A 19,614-nucleotide genomic window follows, 5' to 3' on the forward strand; every position below is an offset into this window, starting at 1 on the left:
ATATGAAATTAGCCCTTTTGCATACCTTCAGTGAGGTACCCTGGGTGTTGGATGTTAGACTAGCTGAAATATAGCCATTAAATCTGTGTCTCTCTCATTCTTCTGCCTCCTGTTCTAGTCATCTGCTACCAGGCTGCTTTACTGCACTACAGGTGTCTTGCTACGAAGGCTGGAAGGAGACACATGCCTGCAAGGAGTAACTCATATTATTGTTGATGAAGTTCATGAGAGAACAGAAGAAAGGTATACCCAGCTGTTAAACTTTATATGCCAATACTGTATATGTGTATGCATGTCGGAACAGGTGTTTTCTGAAGAGTAAATTTTTTTATTTATTTTAAAGGTTTATATGCTGCATGATCTGGCATTCTCAGTGGCTTACAACAAAAACATACAAATGCACAAAAAATACAACAAAGTAAAACTAGCAATAGATAAAACAGCTAATACAATTCAATACAATATAAAATTGTATGCATTCTCCACAAAACCATTTATGAGGAGAATTCCATAGGACTAATCTTGGACATAATTGTTACAAACTCTTTTTTCAACTCGAGATCGACACAGTGCTTTAAGCTAGCTTTTCCTTACATGAATCCACTTTCGCATTACAAGGTCCCAAAATTTAAAACGGTCTCCCACAATACCTGCATCATCTGGACACATTTATCCAAATAGAAATAATTGCTAAAGGATATGCTCTAAAACAGTGTTTTCTAAATCGTCCTGGAGTACCCCCCTTGCCAGTCTGATTTTCAGGATATCCACAGTGAATATGCATGAAAAAGATGCATATTCTTTGTGAATATCCTGAAAACCTGACTGGCAAGGGGGGGTACTCCAGGATCAACTTGCTCTAAACGAATGCTAAAATAATCTGGTAGGCTAGTACCAAAACCTGGGAGAGCTTTATTGGCAGTCAGCTCATCATGCTGAGCTATAATTGATCCATTTTGTCTTAAAACCTTACAGCAGTGCCATCTGGTCACAGCACTTTTCTAGGTTGCTTAAGATGTATTGACGACAAAGTACATTACATAAATAAATGAAAAACATGATGATGTGATCAAGCACAGAAGAAACTTAAAATATATGTTTTTTTTCTCCACAGTGACTTCTTGTTGCTAGTTTTGAAGAATGTAATAATCCAGAGACCAGATCTCTGTGTAGTACTTATGAGTGCCACCCTGAATGCAGAGCTTTTCTCCCATTATTTTAACACCGCTCCAGTAGTAAATATACCAGGTAGGAGAGTTTGAACTGTTATGTATAATCAATGACTCTGTATTGCAATATGGAGATAAGCCAGTAACTTAAAGGTCAAGGAAAAGAGAAAGGGATTGGGACTTGTATACCACTTTTTTTGTAGTTTTTACAACCACACTCCAAGCGGTTTATATACAGGTACTTCAAGCATTTTTCCCTATCTGTCCCAATGGGCTCACAATCTATCTAACGTACCTCGGGTAGTGGAGAGAGAGCGGGAGTAAGTTGTGGAGAGGAGGATCCTAAATATTTTCCCTATGGATGGTGACTTTCTTCCTTGGACTCTGTGTCCGGGTGTTTAGTTAATTCTGACAAACCTGAGCATTCCCTGGAGATTTTTATGCATGTGGCAATTCTATGTTCTGGCAAAGCCCTGTTTAATTCAGGGTGAATTATGGACTAAATTTGCATAAAGGCTGATTCGCCTAAAATGTAGGCATTGCAAAACCAGGTATACTTTTGAGCATGAGCTGGGTGCTAGGTAGACATGAGTTAAATGGATGTGACTTGGGCAACGCTTAAGTCACCTTAGGCTTACATTTTAGGCGTTAGGTAGATGTGTTCGGGCGCTGAGCAGCATATGATTCTGTAAATGGACGTCCAAATTGAAGCCACTTCCACGCCATTCCCATGCCTATTTTTAGGCGCAACTTTTCCCAATAGATGTCCATGAAATTGTGGACATCTATTTATAGAATCGTGTCCAACGTTTAGACGTCCAAGTTCCAATTAATGCTTGTTAAAGTCATTCATTGGACTTATTATCCACTTTAATTGGATGCCTAAAGTTAGACGTCTTTTACAGAATCTGGTCCTCAGTGCCTCCCAACACTGAGTCTTCTTTGGTCCGGAAAAAGTAAAGTTTTATTAATGAACACCCAAAACATACAGTCAGGATACAAGCAATGGCACGAATGGTGCAATAATAAAGATACAAGATTCTCTGGTTCAAAAACAAAAGCCAAAAAGTTTGCCCTTCACTCCTGAGCCTGGCTCAGAGTGCAAATCCCTTCACCCCTCTCTAAGAGAGTCCCCAGGAGCTTTATTTAACACACTCCCCCTTACAGCACAGCATAAAGAAAAAACAGAGTCCAAGGATTTCCTTATAATTGATAGGCCTTTATTTGGCCCAAAACAGTCTTTCAAGAAGAAACTCTCAGGAACAGACTTCTCCTATCTTCTGGCTGCACACAGCCTGCAAACACTTTCCTTCCAAATTGCAAAATTCCCAAACACAAGTCCCTTCTTTTCCCAGCTTCTGGGTCAAGTACTCTGGTCCTGGCTATTGCCTTGCCTTGGTCAGACCAGTACTCCCAAGCAGGCCAAAAGGTGTGCCTAATCCACTCTGATATTTGGCAACCCCACCTGAAATAATAGGCTGTCCACACTTCATAGCACAGGTGAGAATTTGGTAGAAAACCCAGATTCAACAGGTCTTAAAAAAGAAAGAAAAAAGCACAAACTTCCAGTGTGCAAAGAAAGTAAAACACTTTCCCAAACACAGTTGAAAATGCTGAGCCTGCCATGCCCCACTCTGAAATCTTCAGGCACAAACCTTTGCTCAGGAAAAAGAACAAAAATAAACCTTCACGGCTTTGTAGCCTACTCACACTCCATTCCATCATCAGATAAGTCTGGCAAATTAGAGTCCAGTGTCCACTCCATGGGGTTTTCCTCCTCTGACTCCTCCAGTACAGGGCTAGGCTCTGTGACTTCTCCTTTCTCCATTTGCCAGCCAGATATCTCTGCCTGTGGCTTCCTCCTCCCGCTTTTGAGGATTTCTCAACCACGCAGAGCTTTTGCCCAGGATTGTTTTTAGCCTTTGATCCACGAGTTTTTGCATTAGGACCTTCAGGGACCCCTGAGGAAGACCGTGTTGGGTCCATAGTCCTCCAATCACTTGGGTCCTAGGTATCTCTTCATGTGGATTATCGGACTGTATTTTCAATAAAGCCTGCATCCTGAACATCATCTTCTCCACAGTGTTTTTGTTCTTGTCAGGCTTCTTCCTCTCTGGACATTGTTCCAAAGGAAAGGCGGGCTTCTTCCCTTGCCATGGCGTGGCTTTTGGTTCCAGCCGTGCTTCCTGCTCTACTGATGAGGAAGGCTCTTGAGAAGGGATTCTAGGTGCCAAACTCCTCCCCCCTCCAGCAGAGACAGACCTACTCTTAAAGGGCTCAATACCACTATAGTAAGGCTGAGCTTTTGTGCTTCTTAAAGGCACATTAGCTTGGCTAGGGCTTCTTGCAGGATGTTTCCTAGCTTCTGGATATTTGACAGTTTTAACTCCTGTGTTCCTAATAGGGCTAACTGGTTCTTCCCCTGGATCTAAGACGGGGTTGGCGGGATCCTTGTCACGATATGTGGTAGTGGGTGCAGAAATTCGGAGAGGGGCAGGTAAAAGAGGGGGACTCCTTAATTTCTGCCCTGGGTCCAGCATATCTAAAACCAGCCCTGCTTAGCATGGCTGTTTTCATGTTATGTTCTCATGCAATGCGAATACTTTTCAAATGCGATACCTATCTGCATGGTACATTAATATAAAAAATGTTTACAAAAATAATACTGACCTTTCATTTTATAATTTTGTATTTAGGACAGACGTTTCCTGTTGATCAGTTCTTCCTGGAAGATGCAATTGCACTTACTGGGTAAGAGGCCTGTTAAAGGCTGGTGTCTAGACTTTTAGGTTTCTGATTATTGTATGTAAATGGGCTCACTTCTGAAGTTAGATTTATTTGTGATCATTTCAGAATAGATTTTTGGTAATTTGCCTGGAGTTTTGATCTACTGGATTATCAACTCTCCCAAGAACAAGCATAAATTTGACTGTGTGAAACTAGTTATGTTAATCTTTCATTAACGCTGTAAACGATTTTAAAACAGATTGGCAGCTAAATTATCCTAGTTTTGTGCAGTGAATGTAGGGACATTCCTCCTCAGCATATAGTGCTTCATGGTTCTAAAATTAATGTATTTCCTGATTTAACTTCAGCTAACTTTGCACTAAGAAGAAAATTTTTTGTCAATGCTACTGTGGGTTTTAGTAGTGAAACTTAGCTTATTTTTAAAATTTCCAAGAAAATGTATATTTAAAGATGCTATTTAGATATTTTTTTTTAAATTCTTTATTCATTTTAAAATTGAAAAAACAAGTGATTAATATTAAAACATTACATTACTAATAAAATATACAGCACTTGACAAACTTATACATATATTTATATTTAAAGATGCTATTTAGATATATATATATATTTTTTTTTTAGCCATTTCAGTTAAAGTAATTTTTGCAGTATAAGGAGAAAGATCACTTTGGCAAGAAATGGTACCGATATTTATTTCTGTTGTATCAAGGTGCAGTTTTCACTCAAATTGTGGATTGTTTGAGGGGATGGGGAGAGGGACAAGTGGAGGGAGATATATTCCACAAATTATGACAAGGTTGTCTGGTTATTATATCTTTATTGTTGTTTTCTTGCATAGTCATCAATAAAATTGTTGAAACATAAATTTTATAACAGAAAGGGCCTAACTGAGAAGTCCAAAAAGTCATCTAGGGCAACACAAACTATAAAACACGAACCCAGCTCCAGCCTTGGTAGTCTTTAAATACTAATGCACCTATTTTCACCTGCTCTGAAGCATACTTTCTGTGTTTACTCTCGTATTTAAAAAATTTCATGGTCATCTCTTCTCTCTACTTTTGCTGTATGCAAATTATTCTCCCAGGAACTCCTACTATCAGCACTCATATGGTGCACATTGTCTTATTTTTTTTGTAAATCTTTATTAATTTTCAAACTTCAATAGTGTAATACAACAATAGGATGGTTTTATTATATGGTGCACATTGTCTTGTCAGTGCATATGCAGTGATACCTTGGAATCCAAACTTAATCTGTTCCAGAACCCTGTTCGAGTTCCAAAGCATTCAAGTTCCAAGACAATTTTTCCCATTGAAAATAATAGAAACTGGATTAATCCGTTCCTGGGTCCCACGAACTCAAATTGTAACAGTAAATACACTGGATTTTGAGGTAAAATATTAACAAATATTCCAAAGCAGCATTCAGATTCTGGGACACAACACACATATACAATGTGCAGGGTGTTCGGATTCCAAAGTAGAGTTCGGATTCTGGGGCAAAATTTGCTTGAATTTTTAGTTCGGATTCCAAGTTGTTCGAGTACTGGGGCGTTTGGATTCCATAGTATCACTGTACTTGTATGTGTATCCTATGAGACAACGTTATAAAAGATCTTTTCCACAGAGGTGCAAGTATTCGTGCTATCATGATGGTGTACAGGCAATTTTGGAGGGGGGTATGGGCAGAATAGGGGTGAAGTGGCAACGTACATATGTATTTTATAAAATATGTAGATATACAGGTAGAGTATATGCACACTGTTGCATATTCTTTGGGCAACTGTAAATGCATGAATTAGTACTTCCAATGCAGTGAGTGGTTCTGAGTGCCTATATTATAAAGGTACAATTGTGCTTCTGTTGTCTTTTGAAAAGAAGCAGTACTTTGTTCAGTACTTTGCCTGCCCAACAAGCAATCATTTTCCACAAGGATTGTACCCAAGGGCATGTCCACCATATATGAAAATAGGCACCCAGATGCCCACATTGTCTTTAACAGTAACCATACCCTTGTTCATACATCTGACATAGTTTCAAAGGTGTATAATGGCAATGATGTAATTCCCATTTTCTATCAGATAACTTGCCATGGACCCTCTAAGCAAGTTCTAATAAATCTCGTCCCACTCAAGAATATCTTCCAATAACCCTAAATCGTGTAATAAGAAATTGCGAAGTACTATGGTCATTTGGTTGCAATGCTCAATTTTTGACATAGCTCCCACTGAAATAGGCTCAATTATGGGTTCTTCATCTCTCGTGAGATCAATATACACTTTTTTTAGTAACATAGCTTGTCAATTGACAGTAAGCAAATTTATGCCTATCCTCCAATTCAAGCCTATCCTTCAAAGTCTCAAAAGAGATCAGGGAGTCTATGTCTATTAACTGACCCAAAGCACATTAACACTGTCTATCTCATTTATTAAAAACTTTACTATTCAATCCAGGAAGAAATTCAGCATTATTCTTAAAGTATTTCCTATGGCCAGTGTAATGATGACATATCACCATCCAAACTTTCAGCGTCAAAGAAACAAAGGGAGTTTAAGCAGCACCCACATCTAGCCATGTTCGTGTCTAGACATGGTAAAGCCCACAGTGGAGTTATAGGACATGAACATTGCTAAATAACCATCTAACCTTTAGCCTGGGGAACTCCCTACTCAATGATAGCCTTGATCTGTGCAGCAACATAATAGTAAAAGAGATTGGACACCCCCATTCCACCCTTTTCTCTAGGCCTATACAACACCAAGCACAGTACCCAAGATGGCTGCCTTTTCCAGATATATCTTAAAATGTTTTCCTCTGCAAACTTCAAAATACTGGTCTAGGTATCCAGATGATAAGAGTGGCAATCAAACATAAAAATTTAGGCAGAATGTTAATCTTAAGTGCATTCACCCATCCCAGCCATGATGGCATCTGCCAGACCCCCAAGTCCAAATGATTCTCAATACTGAGCAGAAGTAATGACAGCCTGGATAATAGAATGGGCTAAATTCTCAAAATTTACCATGCCTTTAACAACGGTCACTAAACTGGTTTCAGACGGTTTAACATGACAGTATTTTACCGCCCGATTATCAGAACAGCTCACCATGGTCTTTCCGAGCTTCCTAGCAGCCTCTGGCTCTACCATGCAAATGTAGTACAACAAGGTCATTGCTGTAAAAATTATAGTAAAATGGGCACATTAATATTTAACGAGCACTCCTGGCAATTCTGTATGATTGCCAGGTGATTCTCCAAATGAAGCCCGGCTTTTAGCGACCAAAAATTACCAGCTAGTTCGGGGGTGCCAGTACTGTGAAAAGCATGTTTCGGGTGCGTGTTTCTGGCTGTGGCTCATGATAAAAGCTTCAAAAAACACACTACACCTAAATTATAGAGTTCTAAAGGTAAGGCATGAAGTTTTTTCAGTCAGCCCTAGTGGGCAGGGACAATTTGGCTTTTTCTTCAGATTTTGGATTTTAAAATGGGGCAGAGCCGCAGGGATCTGTGTCCTGATACAGTTTTTGTTTTCTAGACTGAGTTCTAGTGGAGGACCAGTCCATCCTGACACTAGTTAGTTACAGTACTTAGGTACCATTGACTCATGTTCTAGTCTTATTGACTTGATGAATTACAGATCTAAAAAGAGATTGGTTTTTTGCTAATCCGGTAAGGTCATCCAGGGTCATCTCTGAATGTAAACCACTTAGGCTATAAGTGGTAAAGAAATACTAAAATAAATAAATAAACACGTCCAGCCGTCAGGTTGAAAATTGTCGCCTACTGATAAAGATAAGTCTGAGAAGTTCTAAAAGTTGACTGTAAATATTTGCTCATTTCCTGTCTCATCAGAGAGTTTATTTCTAACAGCGTTTTCATGAGGAGCATCCTGTGTCCTGCTCGGGGAATGGTCTTGCCAGCCTATCCATCAGCATAGGGAGACAATATACAAACACACACAGTTCTGTTTAACCCTTCTACTTTTATATCAGATCACTAACCAGTCCCTCTTATTCGTCTTTCTTGTTTTTGTCTATGAATTGCTCACATGCCACATGTGCTATATTCAATTACTTGTTGTATGTGTTGCCTTCCACTTTGCAAGACTCCTGTTTTCCTGCACATTTTCTACAGGGCATGCTGAAGCTTGTTTAACATTGCACAACTTTCACAGTCTTACAGTTACCTGCAATTTCATTCACCAAAGCATATTGTCATCTTCGTCATAACGCAGATTAAAATGTACTATTTTCATGTACATGTTTTCAGGTATGTAATTGAAGATGGGAGCCCATATGCACGCTCTGCAAAGCAATGTATGCGGGAAGCCGCAGGAGGGTCAGCAAGAGGCAGGAGCTATCAGGACATGCTGGAAGACTTAGGGGAAGAGATGAGATCTTCTCTACATTTCCAGGACAGTAGGGATGCCAAGGATTCCATTCCAGATCAGCAGTTAAATTTCAAACAGCTCATGGCACGGTATAAAGGTAATATTTTTATTCCTTTCTTCTTCTAAACTAATACTTTGGTGTTTTGTTAATAGTAGTTTGAAATGCAAATTAAAAAGTTGATGATTTTATGTTTTTTAAACTTTTTTATTTTAAGGATTTCAAATACATTTTACAAGTACACACTTGTAAAAACACTTGCAAGAAACCAAAGAAAAATATATCAAATATCGGATTAAAATGAAATATGGGGCTCCTTTTACTAAGGTGCACTAGCGTTTTTAGTGTGCGCTAAACGACAAATACTCTATGGAGGCGTTAGCGTTTAGCACGCGCGTTAAAACTGATAGCATACCTTAGTAAAAGTAGCCCATAGTATTAAACAAGAAAAAATTAATATAACCCCCTTTTAAGAAGCTGCGTTAGGTTTTTTTTTATCACCAGCTACGGCAGTATTAGCTCTGATGCTCATAGAATTCCTATGAGTGTCAGAGCTAATACCGCTGCAGCCGGTGATAAAAAAACCTAACGCAGCTTCATAAAAGGAGAGGATAGATATAAATCTCTTGTTAAATTAGACCACTATCAGAAGAGGGAGAGACAAAGAAAACAATGAAGTACAATCTAAGAAACAGAACATATATGTTTATGTTTATTTAAACTTTCTATACCGCTTTTACTATCAAGCAGGCCAAAAACTAAAAATATTAAGAAATGAACACCATCTTAAAACAGGAAAGTTTACCAATCAAACAAGAAAAGACATTCAAACTTTGACATGCAGCTCCTGATTGGTAAGGCCCGACTTTAGTACTGGAAGAGGCGGTCGGAGCATACAGCGAGTGATTTCCTTCACTCGCCGGCACTCCGGCTGCTCTCTCCTGCCTCTCCCGCTGCCCTCTCCAGTCTCCCCCATGAAAAACCGTATTTGCGGTTTTTCAAGATTCGCAGGGGTTCCTGGAACGGAACCCCTGCGAATATCGGAGGAGTACTGTGCTCTTAAAATAACCCACTGTGTCACTGAAAACCGTGGATATTTCACAAAAATGCTGTAACAAACAATTGTATTTTCAATCATTGTTTAAAATCTTAACCGGTCTGAACACAGCCATAATTGAACTGAATGTGAAAATGAACAGGAAGCTAGTGTAATTTTATCAAAAGTGGAGAAATATGGTCGAACCTTGAGGCTTTAAAAAGAAATCTAGTGACTCTGTTTCGTAGTAATTTCATTCACTTCAACTGATATTGAGGTCTTCCTGCTTAGTCCAGATCACAATAATCAAGTCTCGAGAGGAGTAAAGAGATAACAAGAGAGAGTAGCAGAGGAAACTCAAAAAGATGTCAAACAGACGAAAGACATCTGAGAACCTGAAACCTATTCTGCATTACTTTTGAGATTTGTAATTTGAAAGATAATTCACTGTCAAATAGAACACCTAGATATTTAAATGATGTAACTGGTATTAAAGCATAATTGGGATAGAGGGAGAATTTAAGTGGCCTGAGATCAAGGACACTGTTGGGTTTTTTTATATTTAGAACCGGGTTATTTGTTTTCAACCAGGACGATATCATTTATACACAGTGTTGAAGAGGTTTAAGATTTGGTACAAAAGGAGATATAGGGAAAACGAGCAGAATATCATCTGCATAAAAACAGAAACTGATGCCACACCACTGGGTAAGAACAGCTAAAGGACTTACAAAAATATTAAATAGGTGAAAAAATAGACTTAACATTATACACCCCTAATTCCTAACCATCACACAGTCCGTCTAAGCTCTGAAAAGACTGAGAGACTGAGAAACTCCCAGCTTCATATCTTTTTTTTTTTTAAAGGAAAATAACTGATTTGGAATGAAAATCTGATGTCTGCAAAAGAAACTATACATTTACAGGGATATCTAAGAAAAAAAGTAGTCCCAAAGATGTTTCTTGATGCATAGCTAAAAATAGCTTGGGTCTTTCTTGTGTGGGCCTCGCCACATCAGGATAGATCCAGATCCTCTGTCTCCGAAACAAACCAGTTGCTTTCTCAAAGTATAGATACAGAATCATATTTACGGTAAGTCTAGGTCAAAAACCAAACTTAACGAGAAGAGTAGCTCGCTCCTGGACCTCTGTCAGAAGATTCAAGCAGTGCTGAAACAGCCATTGTATCTCTTTCCATAGCAGTAGATTTCAGGAAGAAAAATAAACCTTATTAATAGGGAGGAACATAGAGTCTAAAGTACCCAATACTTCATGCAGATACTACTTAAAAGGTGTCAACACTTGCCCTAAGTGTAATCATGCTCACGGCTTCTTTGAGTCACATGTTTTGGGCCTGTCCCAAAATTCAACAATTTTGGAGACACCTTGGACATTATACTACATTGCTTTGGGGGAGGTGCTGGCTCCCACAACCGAGAGCGCTATTTGGATTCTATAACATAGCCACGCCCAAACCCAGGGGAATGTCAGCTTTTTTAACCAGAGTGCTTTTGATGGGAAAGAATGCTATCCTTACTAACTGGCTCTCTCATGATCCCCCATCCTATGTACAATGGAGATCCCTAATGATAATTCATGCAATGCTGGAGCGGAGACTGGTGGGAGACTTGGATCATGGACCGGGTCGTAAATTTTGTCGGACCTGGGAATGCTTCTGGCAGGACCTTACACCACGTGCTCGCAGTAGACTTTTGAACCTTTAGGTTTCACTCAGACTCTCAGCTATTGTTATGGCTCTGGACTCTAGGGGTGGGGTGGGATGGGAGTGAGGGGCGTATTGTTATTTCTTGACTGATGCTACTGCTTGTATTTGCTTGTTTTTGTTGCAATAATAAAAATCATTTGAACATAAAAGGTATCAACAGGTGTTAATCTAAGAATTCTTGGGAAATTTAAAACTTTCAAATTCAAGTGTCTAGGATGATTTTCCTTTTGCTCAAGCTTCCTATGTATGTGACTTTTCCTGCACCAAAGTATTAACAATCAAGTTAGATATTTTTCATTTTTTGCTCCAAGGAAAAATCCTTTTCTCCTTTCCTGTTGATAAATCCTGGTTATGCCTAAAGGAAATAAGCAAAGATATATATCCTTTACTACTATATTTCTAATTTACCTCTCTCTTTGCCGTACTTGTAGCAAATGTAGAGTAAGTGGGCTGGCAGCAATCAAACCCTGAATTTCTTTTGATGGTACCCAGAGGGCCTGTTTTAATGGATACTGGCCGGTCAGATCCATTTTAATATGTTCTTCAATTGAGCTGCAAGATAATACTGCTTACAGTTGGGTAAGGCCAGGTCCCCCAGCTTAGGCTTCTGAATACTATTTTATTTAGATACTCGAGGTTGCTCCTATCCTAGATAAAATAGAATATTTTTCTTTGTAGTTTCTCTATATAAATTAAATACAAGAGTCCAGTGTGGTGCAATGGTTAAAGCTACAGTCTCAGCACCCTGAGGTTGTGGGTTCAAATCCCACACTGCTACTTGTGACCTTGGACAAGTCATTTAATCCTCCATTACCCCAGGTGCATTAGATAGAGTATGAGCCCACTGGGACAGATAGGGAAAAATGCTTGAGTATCTGAATGAAACCACTTAGGCTATAAGTGATATATAAATACTAAAAATAAATAAATTCATTAAATTTATTTTTTTAATCTAAGGAGTCCTTTTACCAAGGAACGCTAACTTTTACTAAGGCACGTTTCCTTTTTAAAGATGCTTTTAATCTTTAAATTATGTTCAAATTTTATACTAATTATCCTTCAGGTTTCTACTTTTCCCTCCCTAATGTTTTTTCCATTTACGGTTCTTTTCTGTACTCTAAAGCATTGAATTGTAGTTCTATCCCGCCATTCCTTGTATATTGATTAGTCTGTAAGTCTGTTGGTCTAACCCATCATTTTTAAATTTTAAATGGTATGTCTAAATATATGTTTATATTTTTATTGTAACTCGCTTAGTAAATCTGAATAAGCGATTCATCAAATTAGAATAAAACTTGAAACTAAATGCTAACGCGTCCATAGAATATAATGGGCATGTTAGCATTTAGCGCCCGCTAATCGTTAGCGCATGCTAAATTGGCTAGCATGTCTTAGTAAAAGAGGGGGTAAATGAGGTCTTTGTTCATTTCCAAAACATGTCATATACAATAATAGCAAATACAGTGCACAAGGGGAAAACATGACCTCCAATATCTGTAAGTAATTTTAGGAAAACATAAACCCCTCCCCAACCTCCTCCCCCTGCCAAATCAAAGGGTCCAAAGCTTAACAACAATTGAGGAAAACTTGACATCAAACTAATCAAGTTTTTGAACTTGTAAAAACATCCTAGGTCCTCTCCTGTTTTTTCTCTGACCTCCTCCTTCCTAAATGCAGTTAGTTTCTCTATTTCGTAAATATGGAAAATTTCTTTCTCCACAGTTGGAGAGGGAAGACCCTCCTCCTTCCACACTGATTCCAGAGTCAGCACATCAGAGCCTGTCTACAGGCTGACAAACAAAATAGGCCTGTTCAATAAGAAAATCCCAGGGTGGGATATATAGTCCTATTAGCAAACCAATATGAAAAATGTACTTTTCATCAAAAAGCCTTGGTCTTAAGGCACACCCATCAAATGTGACCCATGGTACCCTGGGTCACATATGCCTCCTACAAACCAGAGTGCCTCCTACAAACCAGAGAGGCCGTGGAAGACCACTGACTAAGTCGGGAAGGAGTTAAATATCAATGAGACATTATTTTAATATTACTTTCTTGAATGTTGGAAGCAATAGCTACTTTAGCTAAGGCAGACTCCATGGATTATAATGCATTCCCAGTTCATCCTCCCACTTCTGTCTGTGCCTCAAATCTGGGGAAAGCAAGTCCCTCAAATATCTATACAAAACTGCCACTGGGTGTTTAGTGAAAATAAAATTTTAACAGATGGCTTCCAGACAGGTGGGTTCTCTCACTAACTGGGGTTTAATAGACTTACTGCTCAAGAAGTAAGCCAGCTGGAATTAAGCAAAGTGATGAATACTTGACAACTGATAATTCCATTGCAGTGCATCAAAAGAAACTAAGTTTGCTTCATCAAAAGTTGCCTTGAACTGTTTTTGGCCACCGCGGGAGCGGACTGCTGGGCAGGATGGACCTGTGGTCTGACCCGGCAGAGGCACTGCTTATGTTCTTAGTGCCTGACTCTCCCATAACAAAAGTATAGGAGACGACAACCCAGGCAGAAACGCCAAGTTATAGCAAATAAGAGAATGACACAAAAGTTGAAAATCAGAAGACGTATCCATAGTGTCCCAGATCCGAAGGTTGACCTCTGAACTCAGATCCTGATCCTTAAGAGGAAGCCACAAATGACAGTCCAACTTAACAGAACCCGACAATGCCCGTTCAAGTGATATCCATAACTTATGATAGTTCTGAAACCATTCAATAGCGCCCTTCACATGAGCTGCGTTATAATAAAACCAAAAGTGAGATACCCCAAGACGTCCTTGAGAGAGATCACAAACCAAAATTTTTTGAGAAAATCTGTACTGTTTTCCATGCTAAATAACAAAGCCATGAGACTGAGGCTCAGTGATGAAAGACTTACAGTAGGTACTGCTATTGGAAGGACTTGGGATAAAAATGGAGGCAGAATATTCATTTTCACTATTGCAATCCTAGTAAACTATGATATTCCAACACAAGTGATCAGTCTAAAGGGTCCACAGCGAAACCAAATAACTATCAGGAAAAGGGCCCTCATAATGTCTAGTCAACCAAACTCCCCAAGTACTTAAATCTCTTTTGCACCCAATGAAACAGAAAAGACAATGCTGGAATAAGCAGAGAGCTTTGCTAACAAATTGGTTTTAGTTGTAATCGGTGAGGTTAATTAAAGCAGTAATTTAAGATTTGTTCACGCCCATCATGTCACTCTCACTAACCCATGAAGATCCATTGTAATTTGCTCCTACTGTCCAAATGTTACAACCTTTCCCTCCCTCTCCCCATCCTCACCCCACCTCTCTATACCCTTCTACCATTCCTAACCCCGCTTTACACACATAGAGAATATTTTCCCTTATGGGATGCCTGTTGAGCTGAGGGAGAAGCTGCTTTTGCAGTCAAACTCCAAAGTAGTTCCCCAATATATAAGCATTGTTAGAATTGCACCAGAAAGTATCTGCAAAATTTCCCAATCCACATATCCAGATCATTGCTCTCTCTCCAGAGCATGGGACTGAACTTCTAAAATGTTGTCGCCCTTAGAATTTACCACTTACCCCACCCAACATGCTACATTTATGCACTGCCCAAAGAAGGGTAATTCAAAAAGATGATTATTGTATGCAATAAGGCCATGAGATCGCCAGCCAAGTTCAAGTCCAGAGTTGGCAATTCAGCATGAAAATTGTAGCTTGGCTGCTGGAAGATCTCCTATGGTTGAGAACCCAGCGCCACTTCACCCATTCTGGTAGTTAGTTACTTAGTTGCTTCTTACTTAGGAGTTCCATCTCCTTTCTCTGTCTTGGGCAGAGTTTTAACCCTTTTCACCTTAAGGGTCTTCCAGGTCTCTTCTGACTTTTGCTCATTTATTCTCACAAATTAAAATGTAAAACTCTTGTTACATCATCTGTATGATAATTTAGAGAATCTATTGTGATGTAATATAAGAAAGTTTGAAGTCTTCAGTCTTTTTATAATATTGTATTACAGTAAATCAAGACATTCTTAAAAATAAGCCAAAGTCTCAAGGTTCTGGAAATTTCATATTTGACTACTCCTTTCCCCCACCAGAATGTAACAAGTCTGTGATAAAAACAATGAGTGTGATGGACATGGACAAGATTAACCTGGAATTGATAGAGGCTTTACTGGAATGGATAGTTAATGGGGATCACTCCTACCCACAAGGTATTGTCAAGACTTGGGCTGAGCAGTAATGTAACCTGCATTAATCAAGTCTATTTAATGTTCCAGTGTACTAAATTTATGAATTTATATTTTTTTATTTTAATTTTAGTAATAAAACTGTAAATTTTTATCTTACCTCCCACCTTTTACAAAACCGTAGTGTGTTTTTTAGCACTGGCCACGACAGAGCTGTTACCGCCGCGGCCAGCACTAAAAAACGCACTACAGTTTTGTAAAAGGGGGGTTTAGTCTTAAATTTCAACATTTTTTAAAATAATGGCCACCTTAGCTGAATTAAATCTGGTGTTAAATTGTGTTAAATTGATTTGGGGACTCCTGCCTCCACGCCTCTATGCAGATTTAGCCCACAAGGGGAATGTGGAATTGGGGGTGCAGATTCTGGAGCTTGATATTAGTCAGGCTATCCATCGGATACCTCATGTTTTCTCTGGTTCTTTCTGGAGAGAATGCACTTACCGATTTCTTCTTAGGACTTATTTTACCCAGGTGCAGGCTTTTCATGCTGGATTGGTTCCATCCTCTACCTGTGTCAAATATAATCAGGCTCACAATACAATACATTTTTTCATGCCTTTTGGCACTGTCTGACTATTCAATCCTTCTGGAATTTTTGCTTACTTGGGGGCTTTATGGGGCATTCAGGTATTGGGTTCCCCTAAAGGTACCCTGTGGGGGTTTTGTCTGCTGTGTCAGAAAGCGTGTATGGTGGGTCATAAATTCATCATGAAATCTTGGGTACATGAAGCTCCTCCAAATTATTGGCATTGGAGGAATCGACTCCATTGCCTACTGCTTCTTGAGACTTGGGATGTCCGTAATCCTAAGCGCCAACGACTTTTTATGCAGACTTGGGAGCCTTATCTTAACTCCTTGCCACATAGAGTAAGGAGTTTGATTCTGAATGATCTGTCTTAGGGTACTGCTTTCTCCTTTCGTTTTCGGGTCATCTTCCACCGGGGGGTGGGGGGGGTGTTGCTTTGGTTTTGGTAGAAAAAAAATAAATTTATTTTATATCTTGTGATTAGAATATTTCAGATTTGAAATATGTATCCTGCTAGAGCTGGTATTAGAAATAACTGGGGACCGCAAAACCCAGGCTGTGCTTCTTTAGCTTCCAGCTGGCTTAGGGTTCTCTCTCTCTGACCAGGGGGCAATTGCCCTAGTTGCACTCCCGTAACACTATTCCTGCCATTTGTGACTGAAGTATTCTGTTAGCTTGATTTATCTATGTAGCATTCTGTAGTAATTTGGTTTGTTCAGTTTTCACAATAGTGGAGGGGATATTTGTGAAAGTGAGGGGAGACAGGAGTTTTGTTGATCCTTGCTCTATATTATTTGTGTTTATAAAATGACAATTATACAGAATATTGTCTCTTTTTATACTTTAATAAAATAAGTTCAATATAAAATCATAACTATTTGAGGCTTGTTCGGATGGGATCTGACAGTTTGCAAGGTGGGGACAGGGACTGAGCTTGCGGGGACAGGGCAGGGACGGGTACTGAGCTTGTGGGGATAGGGCAGGAATGGGGACGAGCACACAGGGATGGAGCAGTGATAAATTTTTTTTCCACGTGTCATTCTCTAAGTGGGAGTTAAAGAGTTAAAAGCAGTTTCAAAAAAGTGGGCTTTTAGCTTGTATTTGAATACTGCTAGGGATGGAGCACGACATATTGATTCAGGCATCTTGTTCCAAGCATACGGTGCCGCAAGAAAGAAGGGTCGGAGTCTGGAGTTGGCAGTGGAAGAGAAGGGTACAGATAAGAGGGGCTTGCCCGATGAACTGAGATCACAGGGGGTGGGGGAGCATAGGGGGAGATAAGTGAGGAGAGATATCGGGAGGGCTTCAGAGTGAATGCACTTGTAGGTCAGCAAGAGGAATTTAAACTGTATTTGGAAATGGACGGGGATTCAACAAAGTGACTTGAGGAGAGGAGTAACATGAGAATAGCGGCTCTCGCAGAATATGAGTTGTGCAGCAGAATTTTGAACGGATTGAAGAGGTGAGAGATGGGTGCTCGGGAGGCCCAAGAGAAGTACGTTGCAGTAGTCTAAGCACGAGGTTTTGGTTGTGTGTTCAGAGAGAAGAGGATGAATTTTGATGATATTATAGAGGAGGAAGCAACAGGATTTGGCGGTTTATTGGATCTGAGCAGAGAAGGAGAGAGAGGAGTCAAAGATCACCCCAAAGTTGCGAGCTGATGAGACAGGGAAGAGGATAGTGTTATCCACAGAAATAGAGAAAGGGGAGGCGAGTTTAGGCGGAAAGATAAGGAGTTCAGTTTTAGGCATATTCAATTTGAGATGACACTGAGACATCCAAGCGGCAATGTCGGACAGACAGGCTGAAATTTGGGCTTGACCTCCTGTAAAGATATCTAGTGTGGAGAGGTAGATCTGGAAGTCATCAGCATAGAGTTGATATTGAAAACCATGAGATGAGATCAGTGTACCAAGAGAGCGGGTATATATGGAAAAGAGGAGAGGGCCCAGGACAGAGCCTTGGAGTACGCCAATAGACAGTGGGATGGCAGCGGAGGAGGATCCACTGTAACATACGCTGAAGGTACGATGAGAAAGATAAGAAGAAAGCCAGGAGAGAACGGAACCCTGGAATCCCAGCGAGGACAACATGTTGAGAAGGAGGTGGTGATCAACAGTGTCGAAGGCAGCAGACCGAGAAGAATGAGGATAGAGTAGAGTCCATTGGATTTGGCCAGGAACAGGTCGATAGAGACTTTAGCAAGGGCAATTTCTATAGAGTGGAGAGGGCGAAAGCCCGATTGAAGCGGGTCAAGAATATTATGAGAAAGGAAGTCCAGGCAATGACGGTGAACAGTGTGTTTGAGTAGTTTGGATAGGAAGGGGAGGAGGGAGATAGGTCAAGAGTTGGAGGGGGATGTGGAGTCTAGCGAGGGCTTTTTAAGGAGGGGTGCAACTACAGCATGTTTGACGACATCAGGAACTGTAGCAGTGGAGAGCGAAAGGTTGAGGATGTGACAGATGGGAGGGATAACAGCGGGAGCAATAGATTCGAGTAGGCAAGTAAGAATTGGATCAGAGGAACAGGTGATGGATGGGTTTGGAGGAAGAGAGAAGGTGAGCAGTTTCCTCTTCCATAACTTCAGAAAAGGAAGAAAGGGTTGTAAGGATTGTTGAAAGGAGGTTGACATATCCTTAGCTTTTCATCCAAAACTGAAATTGAGCAGAAAAAGAATTTGGGGCCAGTTTTGGCACCTTAACTGAAACCATAAGCAAAATTCAGCCAACCTCTAGCATTAGTTCTCTAATGCTGACATAACAATTAAAAAGCCTGAGATCTTATATTAACTTAATCCATGTGTCTTCCTATTATAAATTTAAAGTGGAGAGGCCTGGTTTGATATAAGTTGTCTGTTAGGAATACAGGAGTATATAACAGTATAGTGACCACATTAAAAATACACAGATAATTTGTTTGTATATCTTTATGTGGCTTTTTAGCAGTCTAATACATAGTTAGATCTCAGAAATAGCCAGCCTAACTTGTATGCAGATAAGCTATATAGATAAAGGCTGAATATCAAAACTATCCATGTAATTTAAGACCTTACCCCTTGTACCACCTCTTCCTATCAAAATTTATTTTCTTATCCTTGGTATATCAGCCCAGATTATGTCCTGCTACCAGCAGACGGAGACAGAGAAAAATATTCAGAGATGACTAGAAGAGCATTGATAGGGAGCAGTAGATATAAGAAGCAGAATTGTGTGTTTAACTATAATTTATTATGTTATGTAATTGATTTTATTTGTATTTTATGTACTCAGCCTTCTCTTTTCCAAACTGAAGAGCCCTAACCTTTTTAGTCTTTCCTCATACGAGAGGAGTTCCATCCGTTTTATTATCTTGGTCGCTCTTCTTTGAACCTTCTTTAATGCCGCTATATCTTTCTTGAGATAAGGAGATCAGAATTGAACAAGTGAGGTCGTACCATGGAGCGAAACAAAGGCATCATAATATCTTTAGTCTTGTTGACCATCCCTTTTTTAATAATTCCTAGCATCTTGTTTGCTTTTTGGCTGCCGCCGCACATTGAGCAAAAGGTTTCATCGTATTATATACAATGACACCCTGATCCGTTTCTTGGACGCTAACCCCCAGGGTGGACCATAACATCCGGTATCTGTGATTTGGGTTTTTCTTCCCAATATGCATCACTTTGCATTTGTCCACATTAAATTTCATTTGCCACTTGGATGCCCAGTCTTCCAATTTCCTAAGGTCTGCCTGCAATGTTTCACAATCCGATGCGTTTTAACAACTTTGAACAGTTTATTGTCATCT

The 19,614-nt window shown here is 39.7% G+C and overlaps 1 protein-coding gene across 5 annotated transcripts in view; it reads left to right on the forward strand.

Annotated features, from left to right (window-relative positions):
- The window catches only part of DHX57 (DExH-box helicase 57), a 125,486-nt gene that overhangs the window by 50,991 nt on the left and 54,881 nt on the right, over positions 1-19,614 (forward strand). For 4 of the 5 annotated variants that reach the window (XM_033937165.1, XM_033937166.1, XM_033937167.1 and 1 more), the window contains 5 exons: positions 119-243; positions 1,115-1,248; positions 3,866-3,920; positions 8,186-8,403; positions 15,150-15,266. In XM_033937165.1, coding sequence (XP_033793056.1) covers positions 119-243; positions 1,115-1,248; positions 3,866-3,920; positions 8,186-8,403; positions 15,150-15,266 — 649 coding nt within the window. The remainder of the gene's footprint in view (positions 1-118; positions 244-1,114; positions 1,249-3,865; positions 3,921-8,185; positions 8,404-15,149; positions 15,267-19,614) is intronic. The other variant, XM_033937169.1, reaches the window with a different exon arrangement.

Source organism: Geotrypetes seraphini, chromosome 3 (assembly GCF_902459505.1).
Source record: "Geotrypetes seraphini chromosome 3, aGeoSer1.1, whole genome shotgun sequence".
NCBI lineage: Eukaryota > Metazoa > Chordata > Amphibia > Gymnophiona > Dermophiidae > Geotrypetes > Geotrypetes seraphini.